This window comes from Cryptomeria japonica, chromosome 1 (genome assembly GCF_030272615.1).
Source record: "Cryptomeria japonica chromosome 1, Sugi_1.0, whole genome shotgun sequence".
Lineage (NCBI taxonomy): Eukaryota > Viridiplantae > Streptophyta > Pinopsida > Cupressales > Cupressaceae > Cryptomeria > Cryptomeria japonica.
The window spans coordinates 142459642-142478398 of record NC_081405.1 but is presented as its reverse complement, the minus strand read 5'-3'; the positions used below and the strand labels follow the sequence as shown (position 1 = coordinate 142478398).

Here is an 18757-nt window from a genome sequence, read left to right as displayed (position 1 = left end):
GCTCTTTCTTTTCTGATCTTTCCTTTCTCTTTGAACCTCTCGAATGGAGATTGCCCTCACTGGCACATCGAAGGTTACCTTCTCCTGAATTCCTAGGATTAGGATTGCCTTCACTAACACTGGCTCCACCTTCGGCTGGCTTTTCTTCCAAAGTAAAAGACATGGCTATGCCTTGTTCTCTCAACTTCTGATGTTGAATGTCTACCCATCTGCGAGTACAAGACAAGACTGGTGCCATCAATTCATCTAAATCCACGGCCTCGGGCTCATTCCAATTCAAACTAATTGTTTTGCTCTCTCTATCATATGAAGATTGGATGTGCCTGCCGTTGTCCTGAGCTTGGTCAGCTACTCTGTAAATCTTACATTTCCTGATGAAATCCAAAGGCAATCTAGAATGTATCTTACGTTTCACTTCGAGATCATCTAGGAGATTCATCATAAAATCTTCAATCTGGTACTCATGTCTAAATCTTCTACCGACCGTCTCCTCTAAATGTCCATGTGGATCAAAACTATTCCTCCAAGCAAAAGATGAAAAAGGATACAAGGCTAACTCCCTCTCTGCGTCATCCATGGCTGAGACATTGGGACATACCTCAACTGAATTACCCAAAATAATAGGTACCTGAACTCCATTCTGATGTCTGTGTCTGAATGCCTTCACATATGCTGCCAACTGCCTTGTTACTTCAAGTAACACAATCCTGTCTGTCGGGTACCTCGGCAACATGTATGGAGGTAAAGGACATCCATACACTCTAATGTAAGTGAACTTGGGAAATTGAATGAACCAAGCACCGTACCTCTTGATTAACTCCTGGGCATCCTGAGATAATCTGTTGTGAATCCCTCCTTGCAACGTCCTGGTGATGTTCATCGTGAAAGTATCATTGATTAACTTGTAGTTCTTCCCTGGTGGATGATGCAAGTAGGTATAGGATTCACAAACTCTGACCTCGCCGGGTCCTCTTCCAATCACTCCTCTGTGAGGTAGTCCTGCGTACTCAACGCTCCTGATTAAGGCATAGATGACATATGAACTCATGTGGAAGGACTTAGTAGCCCTGAGTCTTCTCAACTGTACGTCTAAGCAATGGCTAATTATTCTAGCCCAATGTATTGTACCCTTTCCTTGAACAATCACCTGGATGAAATAAAACATCCATTTCTCAAAATAGAAGGCATGAGGTGCTCCTGTAACTCTGTTGAGCATGGTAATCAAATCTCTGTACTCCTCTTGGAAATCAATCCGGTGTGGTGTGTTCGGTACTTTGCTCAGACGGGGACGACTCTTGAGTAGCCAGTTCTTGTTGATTATGCTTAGGCAAGCATCTGGATCATCATCGTACACTGATCTGGCTCCTTCAATGCTCTTGTATATCATGTCCCTGTGTTCTGGAAGATGGAAGGCTTCACTTATGGCCTCCTCTGAAAGGTACGCCAAAATGTTTCCCTCATTGGACACAATTGTCCTGGACTGTGGATTGTAATGACGGGCACACTCGATCATCAACTCGTGACACTGAATGGCTGGAGGAAAACCGGCCGCCTTAATGATGCCACTTTCTATTATTCTCCGGGCGACAGGTGATGGCTTGCCGATGTAAGGGACCTCTCGGAACTTCTTCGTGCTAAAGTTCCCCAAGTTTGTATCTCCAATGTTGCTCCACTTGGACACGATCTTGGTCTCCACTTCTTCAGTCTTCTGATCTTCTTTCATGAGAGCCGAGCGACTGGTGGATGCTCCCGCCTTTGGGGTTGCCATACCTACACAACATTTCATTATAAGAAATAGATTTTGCAATAAATAACGTAGATAAGAGAGATAGATTTTAGGAAACCTCATGATAAGTCCCTAGAGTTATCATTTCCTAAAACACAACGATTGAGCTAAGAGATTTAAAATTCAAAATTTGAAATATGACGACGAATGAATAAAACAATAATAATTAAATCGCCATACCTCGATAGAGAGCTAACTCTAGAATGCAAAAACAAAATTTGCCTAGGCAAAATTGAGGTATAAAGATAATCTTCAATATGATCCCCTCAAATTTGATTTCGCCACCTCTGGAGGGAATGGGATCTTCAATTTCGCACAAATAAATCACCAAGTCCTTAGCAAATTCGCCTTAGGCGTGGTCTTGGATGGATCTTCAAATTCGCTCTTGGTGTGGTCTTCGAATTCGCATCACCTTTGATCTTCAATGCAATTCGCACCTCTTTAAACACACCTCGCACGCCTCACACCACCTTGGGAATGTCTACGCCACCTTTGGTTTGAAGTCGCACCACCTTTGGAGTGTTTTCGCCACCTTGGATAAATGAAACTCGCACTATGTTCGCCTCTTGTCAACTCGCATAAAGGAAGGTAAAATAATGATGTAGAAAATGATAATTCTACCCCCCTTATATAGCGCTTGCATCCTTTACCCCTTAGGCCGACTTAATAAAAATAAAACCATTTTTTAAATGATTTGCAATGACATAACAAGGCCGACCTCCATATATGAGCGCTCAAATCGATTTTTTATTAATTAAATAATTAACTATTAATGCCTTGCGTTTTTAAATTGTAAATTTCGATTTTTAAATAAGGCAAAAATAATTAATAAGTGTTTAACGCCACATTAAATGCCAATAAAAATGGATTTTTTAATTTTTTAAATTGATTTAGCATTTAAAGAAAATTCGAATTGTGTTAATCTGGCGCCAAAATATGAAAATAAAGGGACGTACCTCATCGCTCTGGTCCCTTGGAGAGGGACAGGAGCGATCCATGATTTTGGCATGATTCTTGCGTTTTTTAACGTTCAACTCCTTCATTTCCACGTCCCAAATCGATCATCTGGTGGTCCTTTGAACTTGAATTTCTTCCTTGTGCGAGCAAGTGCATCCCATGACCATTATCGCCCTGGTCCCTTGGAGAGGGACAGGAGCGATCTCCATGTTTTCCCATTCACCTTGCATCTTTGACCTTCGAAATATCATTGCTCGTGTCCTTTGCGCTTATTTCCATTGGCTTTCATTATGTGTTTGGATGCATTAAAGGGACCATCGCCCTTGTCCCTTGGAGAGGGACAGGAGCGATCCATCATTTCTCCTTGATCTTGGCGACTTTTAAACTTCGATCCTCTTTGCAATGTCCTCCAAATGTCGTCCTTCGCATTTCCTATCCTCATTTCGCCTTGATCTTTGAAGGGATGTGAGTGTTTTGATAGGATCGCCTTGGTCCTTGTCCAAAGGACAGGAGCGATGGGAGACTTTTACCTTGATTAGCAATGTTTGGACGTTAAAAACTCTTGCAAATTGTCTTCAAACGATGTCCTGGAGCATATGTAACCTTGTATATCTTTGTCTTTACGTAAATCTCGCATGGATTAATCTAATATATCAATATCGCTCTAGTCCCTTCCTGAGGGACAGGAGCGAAGTTCATCATAACATGCTTGTTCTTGTTTGTACCAACTTGCAATTATCTTCATTGCGTGGAATGATGTCCTTTCGACCCTCTTGGTAACTTGAAACTTGTTTGCCTTTTGAAATTTACGCCATTATGTAGATATCGCTCTGGTCCCTTGGAGAGGGACAGGAGCGATCTAGGTCTTTAGAGTGCAAATCCTTCCATGTGATGACCTTTGCAACGTTGCGCTTGATGGAAATGCCTTGAAATGTCCTCGCCACCCTTCGTCCTGGCTTGGATCGGCCTTGAACCTTGGAGGGACGACCTTGAACTTTGGAGGGACGCATCATCACCATTGTATCGCCCTGGTCCCTTGGAGAGGGACAGGAGCGATCCTTCCCTTGTGGCTTTCATCTTACTTTGCCAGGTTCCAAGTTTATATTCAACGGAGTCGTCCTTCTTCACTCTATCCGCCCATGCCTTGACATTGTTTGTAATTTTGCAAAAAAGGCAATTATATCAAAAATCGCTCTGGTCCCTTCCTGAGGGACAGGAGCGAACTAGGCATTTAGCATTGGTATGGACGTCCCAAAAATCTTCAATTTATATTCAATGCATTCATCTCATGTTCTCCTTCGTTTTTGAACGTAAACTTGCCTTGACCCTTGTCTGGATTTTGCAAAATGGAGGAAATCGCTCTGGTCCCTAGGAGAGGGACGAGAGCTACAAGGTACCTCGCCCTGGTCCCTTGGAGAGGGACAGGAGCGATTTAGTCAATATAGGTCATTTTCCTTCGTTTTTTGCATCTCAAATTATATTCATTTGGCAAAGTATCTTCCTTCGGACGTCCTCAAATCATTAAGTTTTCAAAATCTTGCAAGGACAAGGCGAAATTTGAATTGTAGCTCCGGTCCTTCACTGAGGGACAGGGGCGATTTTGCTCCTGGAGGCATTTCTGTGCTCATGAAAATCTTCAATTTATATTCAAATGAAAGATCTTGTCGTTCTCTATCACTTCAAACGTAAAATTTGTCTGGACTCTGCAAGGACAATGAGATATTTGAAAATGAGCTCCCGTCCTTCACTGAGGGACAGGAGCGATTTTGCTCCTACAGGCCAAAATAACAAGATTTTTCACATTTTAACACTTCACGAGGCGAAAACAAATCAATTCCGATGCCCAGGATCAAACTTCAAAAAAGTCAAAATTTGGTCAAAATATTCAGTCAGACAAAAATTCATATTGACGGTCATCATTTAGACAAGTTTAAGCTCTACATGAACATTCCAATTGAAAATTAGACCATTTTGGCGAAATCATTGCATTTAAAATTTGCATTCTAGAAAAGAAGCTCAAAAAGCTCTCAAAAATGACTGGATTTTGGCTTGAAAAGGCAATATTTAAAACCCTAAGGCTTGGCCCTAAATCCAGACGACTAACGGACTAACAAAACCCTAAAAACGAAAGCGAAAACAAGCGAAAAAACAAGCAAAAAGAGGGGGTCCCCATTTGCGATGGGGCGATGTGTGAAATGGTCACAACAGATCCTAAATGAAATAATTATTATTTTTTAATTAATTACCAAAGAATGATTATTTGAAACTTATTAAATTAATATTTATTACTAATAAATATTCAAATAAAAAAATAAATTATAAGCATATTTTATATATAAACATAATTTACATTTTCTTAATTGTAAACATCATTTATATATATTCAATAATAAATAATAATAATACAATTAAAAATACAAAGGAGTAAACAATGACTAAAAGAATCATATGATGAATAATTGTCATTGATGTCAAAGAAATTTATGATGAACTTATTTAATGCCTAGAAATATACTACTTACATATATATATAAAACCTAAATGAAATAATTATTATTAATTAATATGATATTTATTAATGAAGGATTAATTAAAATTATTAAATATTATTATTTAATTAATATTCATTAATAATAATATTCTGAAAATATTCAAATAGAGTAAATTAATATTATTATAAACATTACACATGTTTATAACGATGTCTATATTAAAGGGGGACTTGAGAAGTCATTTGTTTAGAACTAACAATAAGCAATGAAGCAAACAACCATTATTATGGAGTTTAATAATACGAAGACAGCAATACAGAAGTTTTCAAGCTTATCGAGTTACGATGAGCAAGTATTAAATCTTCATTGTCACCACCCTAAAGAGTATATCAAATAATGTTGTCACCAAATCATTGTCCACTAAGGGATGCGACTATCAAGAGCATCGATACTAATCATTAAAGACCACAAATAACCCAATCGATATCATTTATCTTATCCTCATCCACTAATAACAAGAAATGATTCGATTAACTTTTGGGAAGGGCCATGAGCAAGGAAGGGATATGTCCATTCCAGGTGAAGAGATGCCACCGCTCCACGTTATGCGTATTTAACAAAGGGAATTCATAGCAGATTGAAAAGGGGGACGATTACCCATGGTAGACCATAGACACACGAAATTTAGGATTGACAAACAAAGATAGCATTCTCCACGAACAAAGGGATTATAATCAGGCATAGTGACCAGACCAAGGCATAAGCATAAGACCGCATAATCTTAAGGCCGTTATTCAGAAACAGTGTCCAAGGTGCATGCTTACAAGGAGACGTAACAAATAAAGTGATTAGGGAGAACTCAGAATACATATATTAACTCAGCAGCATTTATAATTATCTTGTGGAAGCAGATTATAAAGGAAGGAATACCATGTGGGGATCTTTGGTCTGACAGATATCAGAATTAAAGAAAAAGGACTTCAATAGGAATTCAGATTTATTAGCATTAGAATAAATTTGCCAAAAGTGCTTTGTGGGCCTGTTGACGTGTATTTTGTACACAATCATACACAGAATAAAATACCCAAAGGCATCTTATCCTCTCTTGAATAAAGTCGCTAACTGCTGAAGATATCGCAAGAAGGATCAGTTAGGATGACTCCAATGTTCTTTTTAGTAGGGTCTCTACATGTGGATAAGCTCCAGTGGTATGATGTGATTTGCTGGAATCACAAGGGGACTTACATTTGATGATTGAACTTCTGATCTGCTTTGAATATTGCTGGAACACAGGATTTTCACTAGCTTAGATTTGAAAAAAGGAAAAAAGACGAGGGCGATGAAAGGATCTAATCCTAACACTAAGAATGTAGGAGCAATGATTGATCTTTGATGAAACTCTAACTAGGTCTTGTTTTGACATCGCAGGACCATCTCCACAAGGCTAGTGCGATCTTCGAAGGAAAGCTTTATGATGTTCAAATCATCACTGCAGGCATAGACACCATCAGGTTGATGCATATCGATGAAGAAGCGACAATTGAAGTTAAGCTTAAGCTGAATGATTCCAGTTGACTACGCAAGGCAAGTCTGCAATCAACAAACTGCTAGTAGTATGGATGTACGAATTCCACCATCAATCAAGCACATTTCTTCCACTCATCTAATAACATGAAATCAAATATGAGAAGTATAAAGACCATGCAAATTGTCGAATCGACCCATAAATTTCACCATTTCTTCAATGAAGTTACAAGTCTTTTACAACAACATCTTGGCAACAATCTTTGCCTTCTCTCTCTACTCTACTCTAATTGCTTCCAACTATTCCTAACTATTCTAACTATTTCCTCCCTATTGCTAATTGCCTTTACAAAATGAAATGCCAGGGCTTATATAGTGCCTACAATACAATTCGATGGCTAAGATCAATTCGAGATCGATGGCCAAGATTTTACAATGAAAACCCTAATTAGGGTTTGTTACAACCATTACATAACATTTAATGCTCGACCAATGAAATAATTGTATTGCTTGGACACATGTCCTCTTTAGAAAATTCGACCAATGAATAGCCGGGGTAGGTACATAGAAGTTTGTGCCACCTTCCATGAGTTAGGTACATTGAATCTGGAAATGCTGAGGTGGACCACACTGACTGGATGAGCGATGACTGGGATGCCACCTTGTCCGACACTTGTAACTTGGTAGATATTCAACTTAATGTTGTTGAGAAGCTAGCTTTAATTAAATCATCTGGAACTATTTGCTTCCTCAATGAACCCTTGTTCTAACTTCTTGTGTCCTTGATTTGCAGGATGATGATGTACCTCGCCTTGGAATGCTGGATTGGAAGAGGTCGCCCTTGATGACGTTAGTCCAAAGAAGGCCGTCCTTGTCGATGCTAGACTGGATCGAAGAAGGTCGTCCTTGTCCTTGCTTGATCGTCCTTGATCTGGCTTGATTTTCCTTGAGGAGAGTCTTCCGACTTGTAGATCTTTCGAGCTTGGAGTCGCCATCTTGATACCTACACAACATTTCAAAATTAGTAAGATATCTTGAAATCTAAAAATTAAACTTTAAAAGGAAGATTCAAGATTTTAATTAGAAAACTTCATGATAAATCTTGAGTTATCATTTCCTAATTTAGGATTTTCAAAGCAAAATTTAAATCTTCAAAAATGGTGCTAAGGTGATTACGCCATACCTCCATTTGAGAATTAATTCTAGAAAAAGATGCAAAAATAAGGTGAATTCACTAGGCAAAGTGTAGATCAAAGCTCCCTTTAGCAAAATGCGCCTCCTTTAGCTTGGAAAAGAACTCCATCTTCCACTAGCCTCTTCAAGATCTGGAAATTCGCCTTCAAATGTCTTCAAAAATCTGGAAATTATCCTCCCATCTAGCAAGAAATACGCCTCTCCAATGGCCTTCAAGATGAATCTCGCCTTCCTTAGTCTCCACACTTGGTAGAAATTCGCTCCACACAAGCTAGATTTCGCCCCTCCTTCCTTGCTCCTCCAAATCGCATTTGAAATGATGAGTGAATGATGGATTAAAATCGCTCAACACACCTCTCTTATATAGGCGCTCACCATTTCATTATCCATAGGCCGACTTGGTAAAATAGAACCAAAAATAAACAAGAATTAAATAAAAGGAGAGGCCGACTTGAAAAATAACATTAAATAATACCCCAAGCGCTCCCATTTTATTTTATTTTTTTTAAAATAATAATAATTAATTTTAAATGCCTTTATAATTAAAAAATTCGATTTTTTAGGCTCAAATTTAATTATTAAATACCAACGCACATTTATTAAATGCAAATTTAATTAAAATATTTCAAGGATTTGGCGAATTTGGCATTTAATACAATTTGAAGGATATTGGCGCCTAAGCATGATGAAAATATCACTTTGTTAAGAATCTCGCCTTGGTCCCTGGGAGAGGGACAGGAGCGAATTTTGCATTTGTGCCCAAAATTGTCGATTCTTGGAGTCAATTCCTTGTTCATCGTCCTTCGAAAGACATTTTTGACTTTTCATATCCTTGCCTTGACGTGGTTTTGGAAGGGAATGGTTGATTCCATGAAAATCGCCTTGGTCCTTGAGTGAAGGACAAGAGCGCCTTAGCCATTTTTATCAAGTCTTGTGGTCTTTGCAACTTCGTCCTTCCTTGTAGCGCTTTAAATATCATCGCCATCTTGTGCCTTGGCCTGGGTTCGTCCAAATTTGGAGGAAAAGACTTGATGATGTGTTTTTCGCCCTGGTCCCTGGGTGGGGGACAGGAGCGATTTTGCATTTATAAGCTCACTTGTGTTTTGCTAGCTTCGAAAATTATCTTCAACGGATCGATTGCGTCTTCCTTCATGCCTTTGATGTCTCAATTTGTCCAAACAAGGTCAGGAATGACTCCACTAAGCTTTTTCGCTCTGGACCCTTGGTGAGGGACATGAGCGATTCGCCTTGGACCCTTGGAGAGGGACAGGAGCACTTTTCGCTCTGGATCCTCAGTGAAGGACACAAGCGAAATTTGACTTTTTGAACTCTCTATCAGGATAATTTTCATGGAATATAACATTTAAGTTCTATCTTTCTTCTTTCTTATACTTTAAGTTATATTCCATATATACTTTCAGGATGTTTGAGAGTGGTTTCGGACCTCCAGGAGTTATATTGCAAAATCTAGTTTTTGGAGGTTTTTTCAGTTTCCAGACTTAGTCAAATTCAGGATCAGGACATTCCAGACTTAGCCAAAATTCAGGATCAGGACTTTCAGACTTAGCCAAATTTCAGGATCAGGACATCACTCAAGCCGGACTTGCTTATCCAATTGATCTCCCCGACAACACTCAAAATGCAAAGGCTAACTAACAAAACCCTAAAAGACCAAAAAAACAAACCCTAAAAAGCAAAAAAAACATGGGTCCCCATTTGCAATGGGGCGATGTGTGAAAACGTCACAACAGGGCCCCAAACAATAATTACTCAGATTCCTAAAATAAAAGGATTCTCAAATGATGATTGCATCAATTAGAAAGGATTTTGGAGATTCCACAATTATTTTGTGTTTTTAGCAGCAGCTCCACTAAATTGAATGGGACCCACTTGGAAGACTTAGAAATATTGGTAAAAGGGCAGAGAAATATGTGTGAGTAAAATAAAATATATATATTTAGAGAGTGAAACAGTGTGTGTTGGGGGTGGAGAAATATAAAAAAGAAGATTATTCAAGGACACTAAAATATGAATAAATAAAGCAAATGTAATGAAATATGTGTAATATATTAATTAAATAAAGAAGATATCAAAAGGCATGTCTTTTGGATAAAAGACATAGTTTAAAGGTATATAAGGAAGAAGTGAAAAGTATGAAGGATGCCAAGAATAAAATATATACTACAGCAAGAGAAAAGTATAAGTAGGTGCTGGGTGAGAAATAATATTATATCAGATCTACACATAAGACAAGAGGTTCATACAGAATAGAGGAAAGGTATACGTATTAAAAAGACTATTGAACATAGGCACCAAGGACATGGATGAAAAGTAAGATTGCAGATCCAATGAAGAGAAGTGTACATAAGACTATTGTAGATCTACAGAGGATTGTATGAATAGATTATATAAAAAGACAGTGAAGAATTTTATGACAGACTTAGTAGATTTGTAAGGAGATGGTAATCAGTTTATGGGAGGTTAATGATCAGCATAAGTCAGACAAAGCTATCAAGATAAGTTCTACCTTCTGATTTATTCATAGAAATTTAAGTTAAAAATTATAGTGAAATGTCCTCAGATTTGATAATATTTAATTTATAAATGTTTTATAATTCTCACTATAAGTTGAAATTGTTGTCTCAGGACTGAATTAGGGAAAATCACAAGGAGGGACATTACAGAGTCTATTGTATCTTTTATCTTTTGGAAAGCAAGCAAGTAAACTCTGCTAAATTTACAGCAAGAAAGACTTTGTGCTTTTTATGTGTAAATTGAAGTTGAAAGGAATAGAAGAAAATTACTCAAGGATTGAGACTTTGTGCTAAATATTTTGAGTTTGTGTTCAATATTATCTTTCTTGCTAGTGTTTCTATAAGAGCTTAATCAAATTTGATTTGCAGACTTTGAGTTGCAAGTATTGGAGATTAATATCAGCAAGAGTAAATATTCTATTAAGAGAAGCTGTAGGACTTTGTGCCTATACTTGTTCTTGAAAGAAATGAGAAGTAGATTTTGTGATAAGGAATAGCTGTGAGACTTTGAGCTCACACTAGTTCTTGTTGTTTTATGTAGAGAAAAGCAAGATATTTCAGACTTTGTGCTGCCATACTTTGTTCTTGCTATCATTAATATAGAAAAGGGTAGATAGGATTTCACATATTAAGGACTTTGAGCTTGATATTGCTGTCCCGTCCCGAAGGAAGTGACGGAAGTCTTTGTGCTTTTAGAAAACTTCATTTCCTTTCTCTCACTTTGTTTTATAAGTTGTTGCTGCTGTTATTTTCAATTGCTATCACTTTTCTGTGAAGAGAAAAGGATATAGTTTTTTTGGAAAGAAGAAAGACCGTTGTCTCATCCATTTTTAGTTTAATAATAGTTTATAGATATGGGGAGCCTTCCCTTAATTAGGAGAGTATCATACTCACACGCTGTGGGTGAAACCACAATTTTGCACATCCCTCAGGTGCATAAAATTTTCAACCAACACATATACCCTAGGAAAACCCTCCAACATGAGGGAGAAAAACCCAACAACAAATGTCTCTTATTATATTAATCAAATAGCAAGATGTCTTTACAAAAAATCACTTCACCCCTTGAAGCTAGATGTATGAAACAATCCACACTTGATGTTACACGAATTGTTGGTGGTGATATTTGATTTGCTGTGTAAGATTGAACTACAGTGAATATTATTTGAACTGCTGTGTATGATATTCGATCTGCCTTGAATGTGCGGACTGTGATTGTGTGTATACTGATTGCCAAGGAGGGGAGAATCAATCTCCCTTTATACCAGAGCAAAGGTGACTCTTTATCAAGAAAAGGCTCCCTTCGAACCAAGACCACCCTTCATTAGAGCACGGTGACTTTTCATTAGGGTGGCGGACTTCTCCAAAAGTTGGGGCCCCTTAATAAATATATATTTGTTTTCCAAACAAATGCATCGCACTTTATTAATTATCGGCCAACTCCAAATATGCAAGGCCAATGGCCAATTGCATATTTAGTGAAATCGGCCCCAAGGAGACTTCTGCAGATACATACGACAACACTCCCTCTTAGGTAGGGAGGAATCCTTGCTGATATCTGTGTCATGGAATGACATCCACCATGGCTACTCCCAGAGGGTGGAACAAAGTTCATATGGAGGCACTCAACGTGGTGATATCCATCATGGATACTCCCATGTATGGATATGGATATGTACACAAGTGTCCATCACGAAGTCACTCAACGTGATGTCGTCATCTCATCATGATGTTCACCATGGCTACTCCCAGAGGGTGAATAAACACAAGTGATGTTGTCATGGAGTCTCTCAACATGACATCCACCATGGCTACTCCCAGAGGGTGGTACAAGGGCTTTCACCTCAAACTTCTCTCTCACAGAGAAGAATGCATTAACAAGGGCTTGCACCTCAAACTTCTCTCACAAAAAAGAATGCATTAAAGTACATCTCAAGAAATCACTGATGCTGAGACTCCCTCTAAACAAGGGCTTCATTTTCCACAACTCCAAGCTTGTCTCGAAAATGCACAAACTTTACTTTGGCAAGGGGCTTGGTGAGAATATCGGTCGTCTGATCATCAATGCTAATGTACCTCAGCTAAATGGCTTTCCTTAGAACCATATCTTGAATGTAGTGGTATTTGATCTCCACATGTTTTGTTCTATCATGAAACACAAGGTTGACAAAAAGTTTCACACAACTCGGATTATCACAATGAATGATAGTAGGCTCCATCGATTGTCCAAACAATCCTACAAGGAGCTTTTGAAGCCACACTGCTTCTCGAGCTGCCACACATGCTGCAATATACTCTGTTTCTGCGTTGCTTAGTGCCACTTAAGACTACTTCCTGCTACACCAAGAAACCACAGCAGACCCTAAATTGAAGCAACAACTTGAAGTGCTCTTCCGATCAATAACACTCCCTGCCCAATCAGAATCAGAATATCCTTGCAGATTTCGATCTGCACTAGAAGTATATCTCAACCCATATCCTACAGTGCCACACAAGTACCTCAATATATGTTTTGCTGCAACTAGATGAATATGTCTTGGTTCACACATAAACTGACTGAGAGCACTCACTGCATAACAAATGTCAAGTCTAGTATTGACTAGATACATCAATGAACCAATCAACTCTTTGTACATGGTAGGATCTACCAAATCCGAACTAGTTGCAGACTCACTCAACTTCTTCAAATTTGTCTCCATAGGTGTAGACATAGACTTGCAGTCCATCATTCCAAATCTCTTCAAGATATCTATGGTATATTTCCCTTGACTTAGAATAATTTCACTGGGTCTTTGCCATAGCTCCAATCCTAGAAAGTAGTGCATAAGACCTAGGTCCTTCATCTCAAACTTAGAAGCTAACTCTTTCTTACATTTGTCAATGAGATGATCTTCTCTAGTAATAAATAAATCATCAACATAAAGAACTAGTATAAGAGCCTCGCCATCAATTACCTTGAAGTAAAGATTTGGATCTGCATCATTCTTGAAGAACCCCAAGCCCATCAAGTATCGATCAATCCTCTCATACCAAGCACGAGGAGCCTTCTTAAGGCTATACAAAGCCTTCTTCAGTCCACAAAGATGAGATTCATTCCCATGAATCACAAAGCCATCAGGTTGCTCAATGTAAACTTCCTCTTCAATCACACCATTAAGGAATGTTGTATTCACGTCCATCTGATGTAGCTTCCATCCCTTTGTAGATGCAATGGCAATGATAGTCCTGATGGATGTATAGCGAGCAACCGAAGCAAATGTCTCCTAATAAAATATTCCCTCTTTCTAAGAGGATCCTCTAGTAACAAATCTTGCTTTGTACTTCTCAATACTTTCATCAGCTGCATGCTTGATCTTGAAGAGCCATTTGGAAAATACAACTGATTTTCCTACAGGTCTTGGAACAATGTCCCAAACATCATTCTTAATAATGGATTGATATTCTTCATCCATAGCATCTCTCCGTACATGCTAACTTGAAGCTTCCTCAACACTGGAAGGTTCAGATTCAATGATATTACTCATTAATGCAACATAGTTTGAAAATTTTTGAGGTCTTTTGCTTTCTCTGAATGTGCCTCTAGGAGCTGCAAACTTTTCTACCTCTTGCGTAGTTTTCCTAGCCCAAAGAGGTCTCTTCTTGTTTATGACAATGTCTCTTGGACCATCAGTAGGTTCCAAGGGTTCAATTGGATCAATAGCCTCTATTGGTTCAGTAGACTCCCTCTAAATCTCAGGAGTATGATCAACATCCATGTCTTGAGGAGTTTCTGGGTCATCATCATCTATCTCCATGCATGAACCTTTAGATTTTCTGAATGCAACATCTTCCTCAAATGTAACATCTCTGCTAACCTCTATCTGTTTCTGTCCTGGAATGTAAATCTTGTAGGCTTTTGAAGTTTCACTGCAACCCACAAATATTCCTCTTTTGCCAGAAGGTTCCAACTTGGTTCTTTTATCTTTAGGTATATGGACATACACTGGACAACCAAAGATTCTCAAATGACTGACTTCAAGCTTAACCCTTGAAAAGGCTTCTTCTAGAGTCATATTCTGCAATATTCGATGAGGACATCTATTCTGAACATATATTGTTGTTCTGAAAGCTTCTGCCCAAAGAAAGGTTTGCAAGTCTTGGTCATAAATCATGACTTTAGCTGCTTCAACTATGGATCTGTTCTTTCTTTTTGCAACCCCATTTTGTTGTGGGTTGTAAGGAACACAAAGCTCCCTCTTAATTCCTGCCTCAATGCAGAAATTACGAAAGCATCCTAAAGTGTATTCACCTCCATTATCAGACCTTAAGACTGTAATCCTCTTTCTAGACAAGTTTTCTACTTGGGCTTTAAACTCTTTAAATCTATCTAGGACTTCTTCAGACTTCAAAAAATAAATCCAAGTCTTCCTAGAGTAATCATCTATGAAAATTACATAATACAAAAATCCACTTAGGGATGCCATTGACACAGGATCACATAAATCAGAATGTACAAGATCTAATATACTTTTTGACCTACTTTCACTACTATGAAATGGACTCTTAGTATTTTTACCCATGGCACAACCTTAACAAGTGCCATCATGCTCATGGCTGAGCTTAGGTACACCTTTAACCATTTTGTCCAATGATGGAAGGGCCTTGTAGTGTAGATGAGCAATTCTTTTATGCCATAGCTCGCTAGAACTGGAAGAGTCATGCAGAAGTGCTTGAATTGGACGAATGGAAAGCTTGTATAGACTCTCATGCCAGTTCCCAATCACACATGCTGTCTTGATGCTAGAGTTCTTTGGCCAAGAAAGCACTTTCCCTTTTGAAAATGCAACTTGATAACCTTTGTCTTCCAAGGCTGAAATGGAGACAAGGTTCCTCTTGATGCCTGGTACGAACAATACATCACTTAGATGGAGAGGGATGCTAGATTCTAAGTTGAGAGAGGTAGATCCAAAGCCTTTCATTGAGTAGCATGCATCATCTCCAATTATTACTTGAAGATTGGTCTTTCTTTCCACCAAGTCTAAAAGATGTTCCCTATAACCTATGATGTGTCGAGAAGCGCCACTATCAATCAACCAAGTGCTTGTATCGGTTGGAACATTGCTAGATGGGCAGAAATGAATAGAAACCCTTCTTGGTTGTTCCTAGATTCCTTTTGAGGAGATACTTCACCAACATTCACCATAGAAGCATGTTGCTTTGGCCTTGTCAAACAATCTCTTGCATAGTGGCCATACTTGTCACATCTAAAACACTGGATGTGGGACAAATCTTTCTTCTTCTTAGAATTAGGTGCGAAAACTGAACTTCTATCTTTGTTTCTTTTGAAGTTGTCTTTTCTCCCATCTCTTCCTTTCTTCTTTGTAGTTTGAGTGGCTAGAACATGATTGTCTTCATTGTGAGAGTTTCGGCCATTTCCCCTTGTAGCCAATCTAGATTCTTCTTGGATACAATCTGCACGAAGACGATCAAACTTGGGAAATTTGGATCTCCCACTAACACTTTAAATAAATGGTTCCCAAGATTGAGGAAGACCATTCAATGCCAACATGATGAAGTCTTTGTCCACAACTTGATCTCCAATGGCACTTAGTTGATCTATTAACTTAGTAATCTTCATGAAGTACGATATGATTGATTCTCCTTTCGCCATCTTGATTTGGTGAAGTTGTTGCCTTAGAGCAAGGGCTCTACTAGTATTGTTGATCTCATAAAGTCCTTCCAAGGTTTTGAACATATCTCTAGCAGTTGACATCTTGGAGATGAGAGGCACTAAATGATCCTACATCGAATCAATCAACATCTTCTTGGCCTTTATGCCATTCTTCTTCATTTGAAGTTTCTCAGCTTCATCGGCTAGTTCAAATATATCATCTTTTTCGACGAACTCAAGAAGATCATTTTCTTCTAGTGCCAGTAGAATTCTATATTTCCATGAAGTGAAGTTTGTTGCACCTTCAAGCTATCTTCAACCTTAAGTCCGTTCACCATAGTGACGCTAAGAATTACTCCTTAGGATGAGAAGAAGAATAGAGAACTTCGCTTCTTTAGAGAAATCTGATCACGATTTTCTTAAACCTTCTCTGATACCATGTTAATTTTATGATCAGATTAATAGAATGCAGATATAAGACAATTCAATCAAACTTGCACAGCATATACCTTGGGAAAACCCTCCAACATGAGGGAGAAAAACCTAGCAACAAATGTCTCTTATTATATTAATCAAATAGCAAGATATCTTTACAAAAAATCACTTCACCCCTTGAAGCTAGATGTATGAAACAATCCACACTTGATGTTACACGAACTGCTGGTGGTGATATTAGATCTGCTGTGTAAGATTGAACTGCAGTGAATATTATTTGAACTGCTGTGTATGATATTCGATCTGCCTTGAATGTGCGGACTGTGATTGTGTGTATATTGATTGTTAAGGAGGGGAGAATCGATCTCCCTTTATACCCGAGCAAAGGTGACTCTTTATCAAGAGTCGGCTCCCTTCAAACCAAGACCACCCTTCAATAGAGCATGGTGACCTTTCATAAGGGTGGTGGACTTCTCCAAAAGTCGCCCCCCCTTAATAAATATATATTTGTTTTCCAAACAAATGCATCGCACTTATTAATTATCAGCCAACTCCAAATATGCAAGACCAATGGCCAATTGCATATTTGGTGAAATCGGCCCCAAGGAGACTCCCGCAGATACATACGACAACAATGTTGATTGTCCAAGTCCCTTGATGCTCCCACATCAAGACTCAAGACTCCAAGAGGCTATGGAACTTTGGTGGAGTTCTTAAATTAGAAATTCTCTATTCTCTTAATTAATTTGGTTTAGTAAGCTATCAAACAAAATTTATTAAGCTTTACTTAGCTGAGAATATTCCAAGCAAACTCCTATATAATTGTATTGGTAGTTTGTATTAAATTAGCTTAGTGGATAAATTTGTTGTACATTTCAAAGAGCAATAAACGGTTTCTTTGTTTGTAGACTAGATTAGGTGTAGTTATGATTATTCACAAGAATTTATAAATCTTACACATTTTCTCTAGTGTTTTCTTATCCTCTATACCTTCTACAAGGCTCTAAACAACCCCTACATTACCCTTTGCTGAAAATTGTGATGGTGTCAATTTGAAAGAGCTTTCATGTACGGGCATGAACTACACCCTACAAGACAATTGACTTGTCTAGCTGACATTCCTCTCACTCAATAAATTAAATTCATCATCAAAAGAAAACTTGCTTATACAGTCTTCCTTTTGCACGCTTGATTTTTCTATATATAGGTCAAAAGAAAATTCTTTTCATAGTGTTGTTTTAATTTTTTCATCTAACATCTTTGGCATGTCTTTGACTGTGTTGCACCACATAAGTCCCTCAATTGAAGGAACCTTCTTGTAAGTAAACTAGAGAATTGCACCACTTGAATTTCTTGACTTCTTCATTTCATCCTTATTGTTCTTTGAATTCCAGGACAATCCAGTGTATGTCTTCTGCATTTTGTTTCACAGAACCATTGAAGCTTGACTTGAGAAAAGAATTAAGTCTACATCAAAGCCATTCTCCAGCACACAAACTTTTCCACCACCCTTCAATTCAATAAATAGAGAAATTCAACATATATATTATTTGTCGTGACCAATGAGACAAAAAAATTTGGGTAACAAGGTTTTCTTCTAAACATTCTATAAACTTCTTTTACGTTAAAGAACAAATTTGGAAACCACAGTCTAAATTGAGTGTGGGGTAAATGGAGGGATAATTAACCTAGGATTACCTTTCATTAATTTGCACAAATCTATCTAAATTTGATCATAAACTGAAATATAACAAACAGCACATATACAACAATCTACAACATATAAGATTTTATTTCAAACAGATTATGTGCATGAGCTGGGAATTGCAAATGTATAAAGGAAATAGATTAGAAACAAGAAGGTGCTTCCCTTGAGCGGTTGAATGTTGAACTTGTCACATAAATTTGGAGTCTCTGTGACCAGTGCAAGACAAATTGCTAGGACTACTTATCATTTTAAGAAGAAATGCAATCTAGCATTGGTGCAGAGTGCAGACAATAGGGCTGGAGCTGACTCATAATGCAGACTGTAGCACTGAGGCTGGACATTAGTGAACCCCCCAAAAATGCTCAAAAAGACAAATTCCACTTCCTTGGATGTTAGAGTAGACAAAACTGCAGTCTAGCTCCAAAGTCCTTTGTCTGCTCTGGCTCTGAAACTTCTAGTGATTCATATCCTTCCTCC

The 18757-nt window shown here is 38.1% G+C and overlaps 1 protein-coding gene across 2 annotated transcripts in view; it reads right to left on the bottom strand.

Moving 5' to 3' along the window:
- The window catches only part of LOC131027577 (uncharacterized), a 193138-nt gene that overhangs the window by 12309 nt on the left and 162072 nt on the right, over positions 1 to 18757 (bottom strand). Inside the window, exon 8 of one of the 2 annotated variants that reach the window (XM_057957663.2) lies at positions 7521 to 7762. The exons of the other annotated variant lie outside the window; for it this stretch is intronic. Coding sequence (XP_057813646.2) covers positions 7640 to 7762 — 123 coding nt within the window. The 3' untranslated portion in view covers positions 7521 to 7639. Of the gene's footprint in view, positions 1 to 7520; positions 7763 to 18757 lie in introns of those variants that run through there. 2 annotated transcript variants of the gene reach the window in all.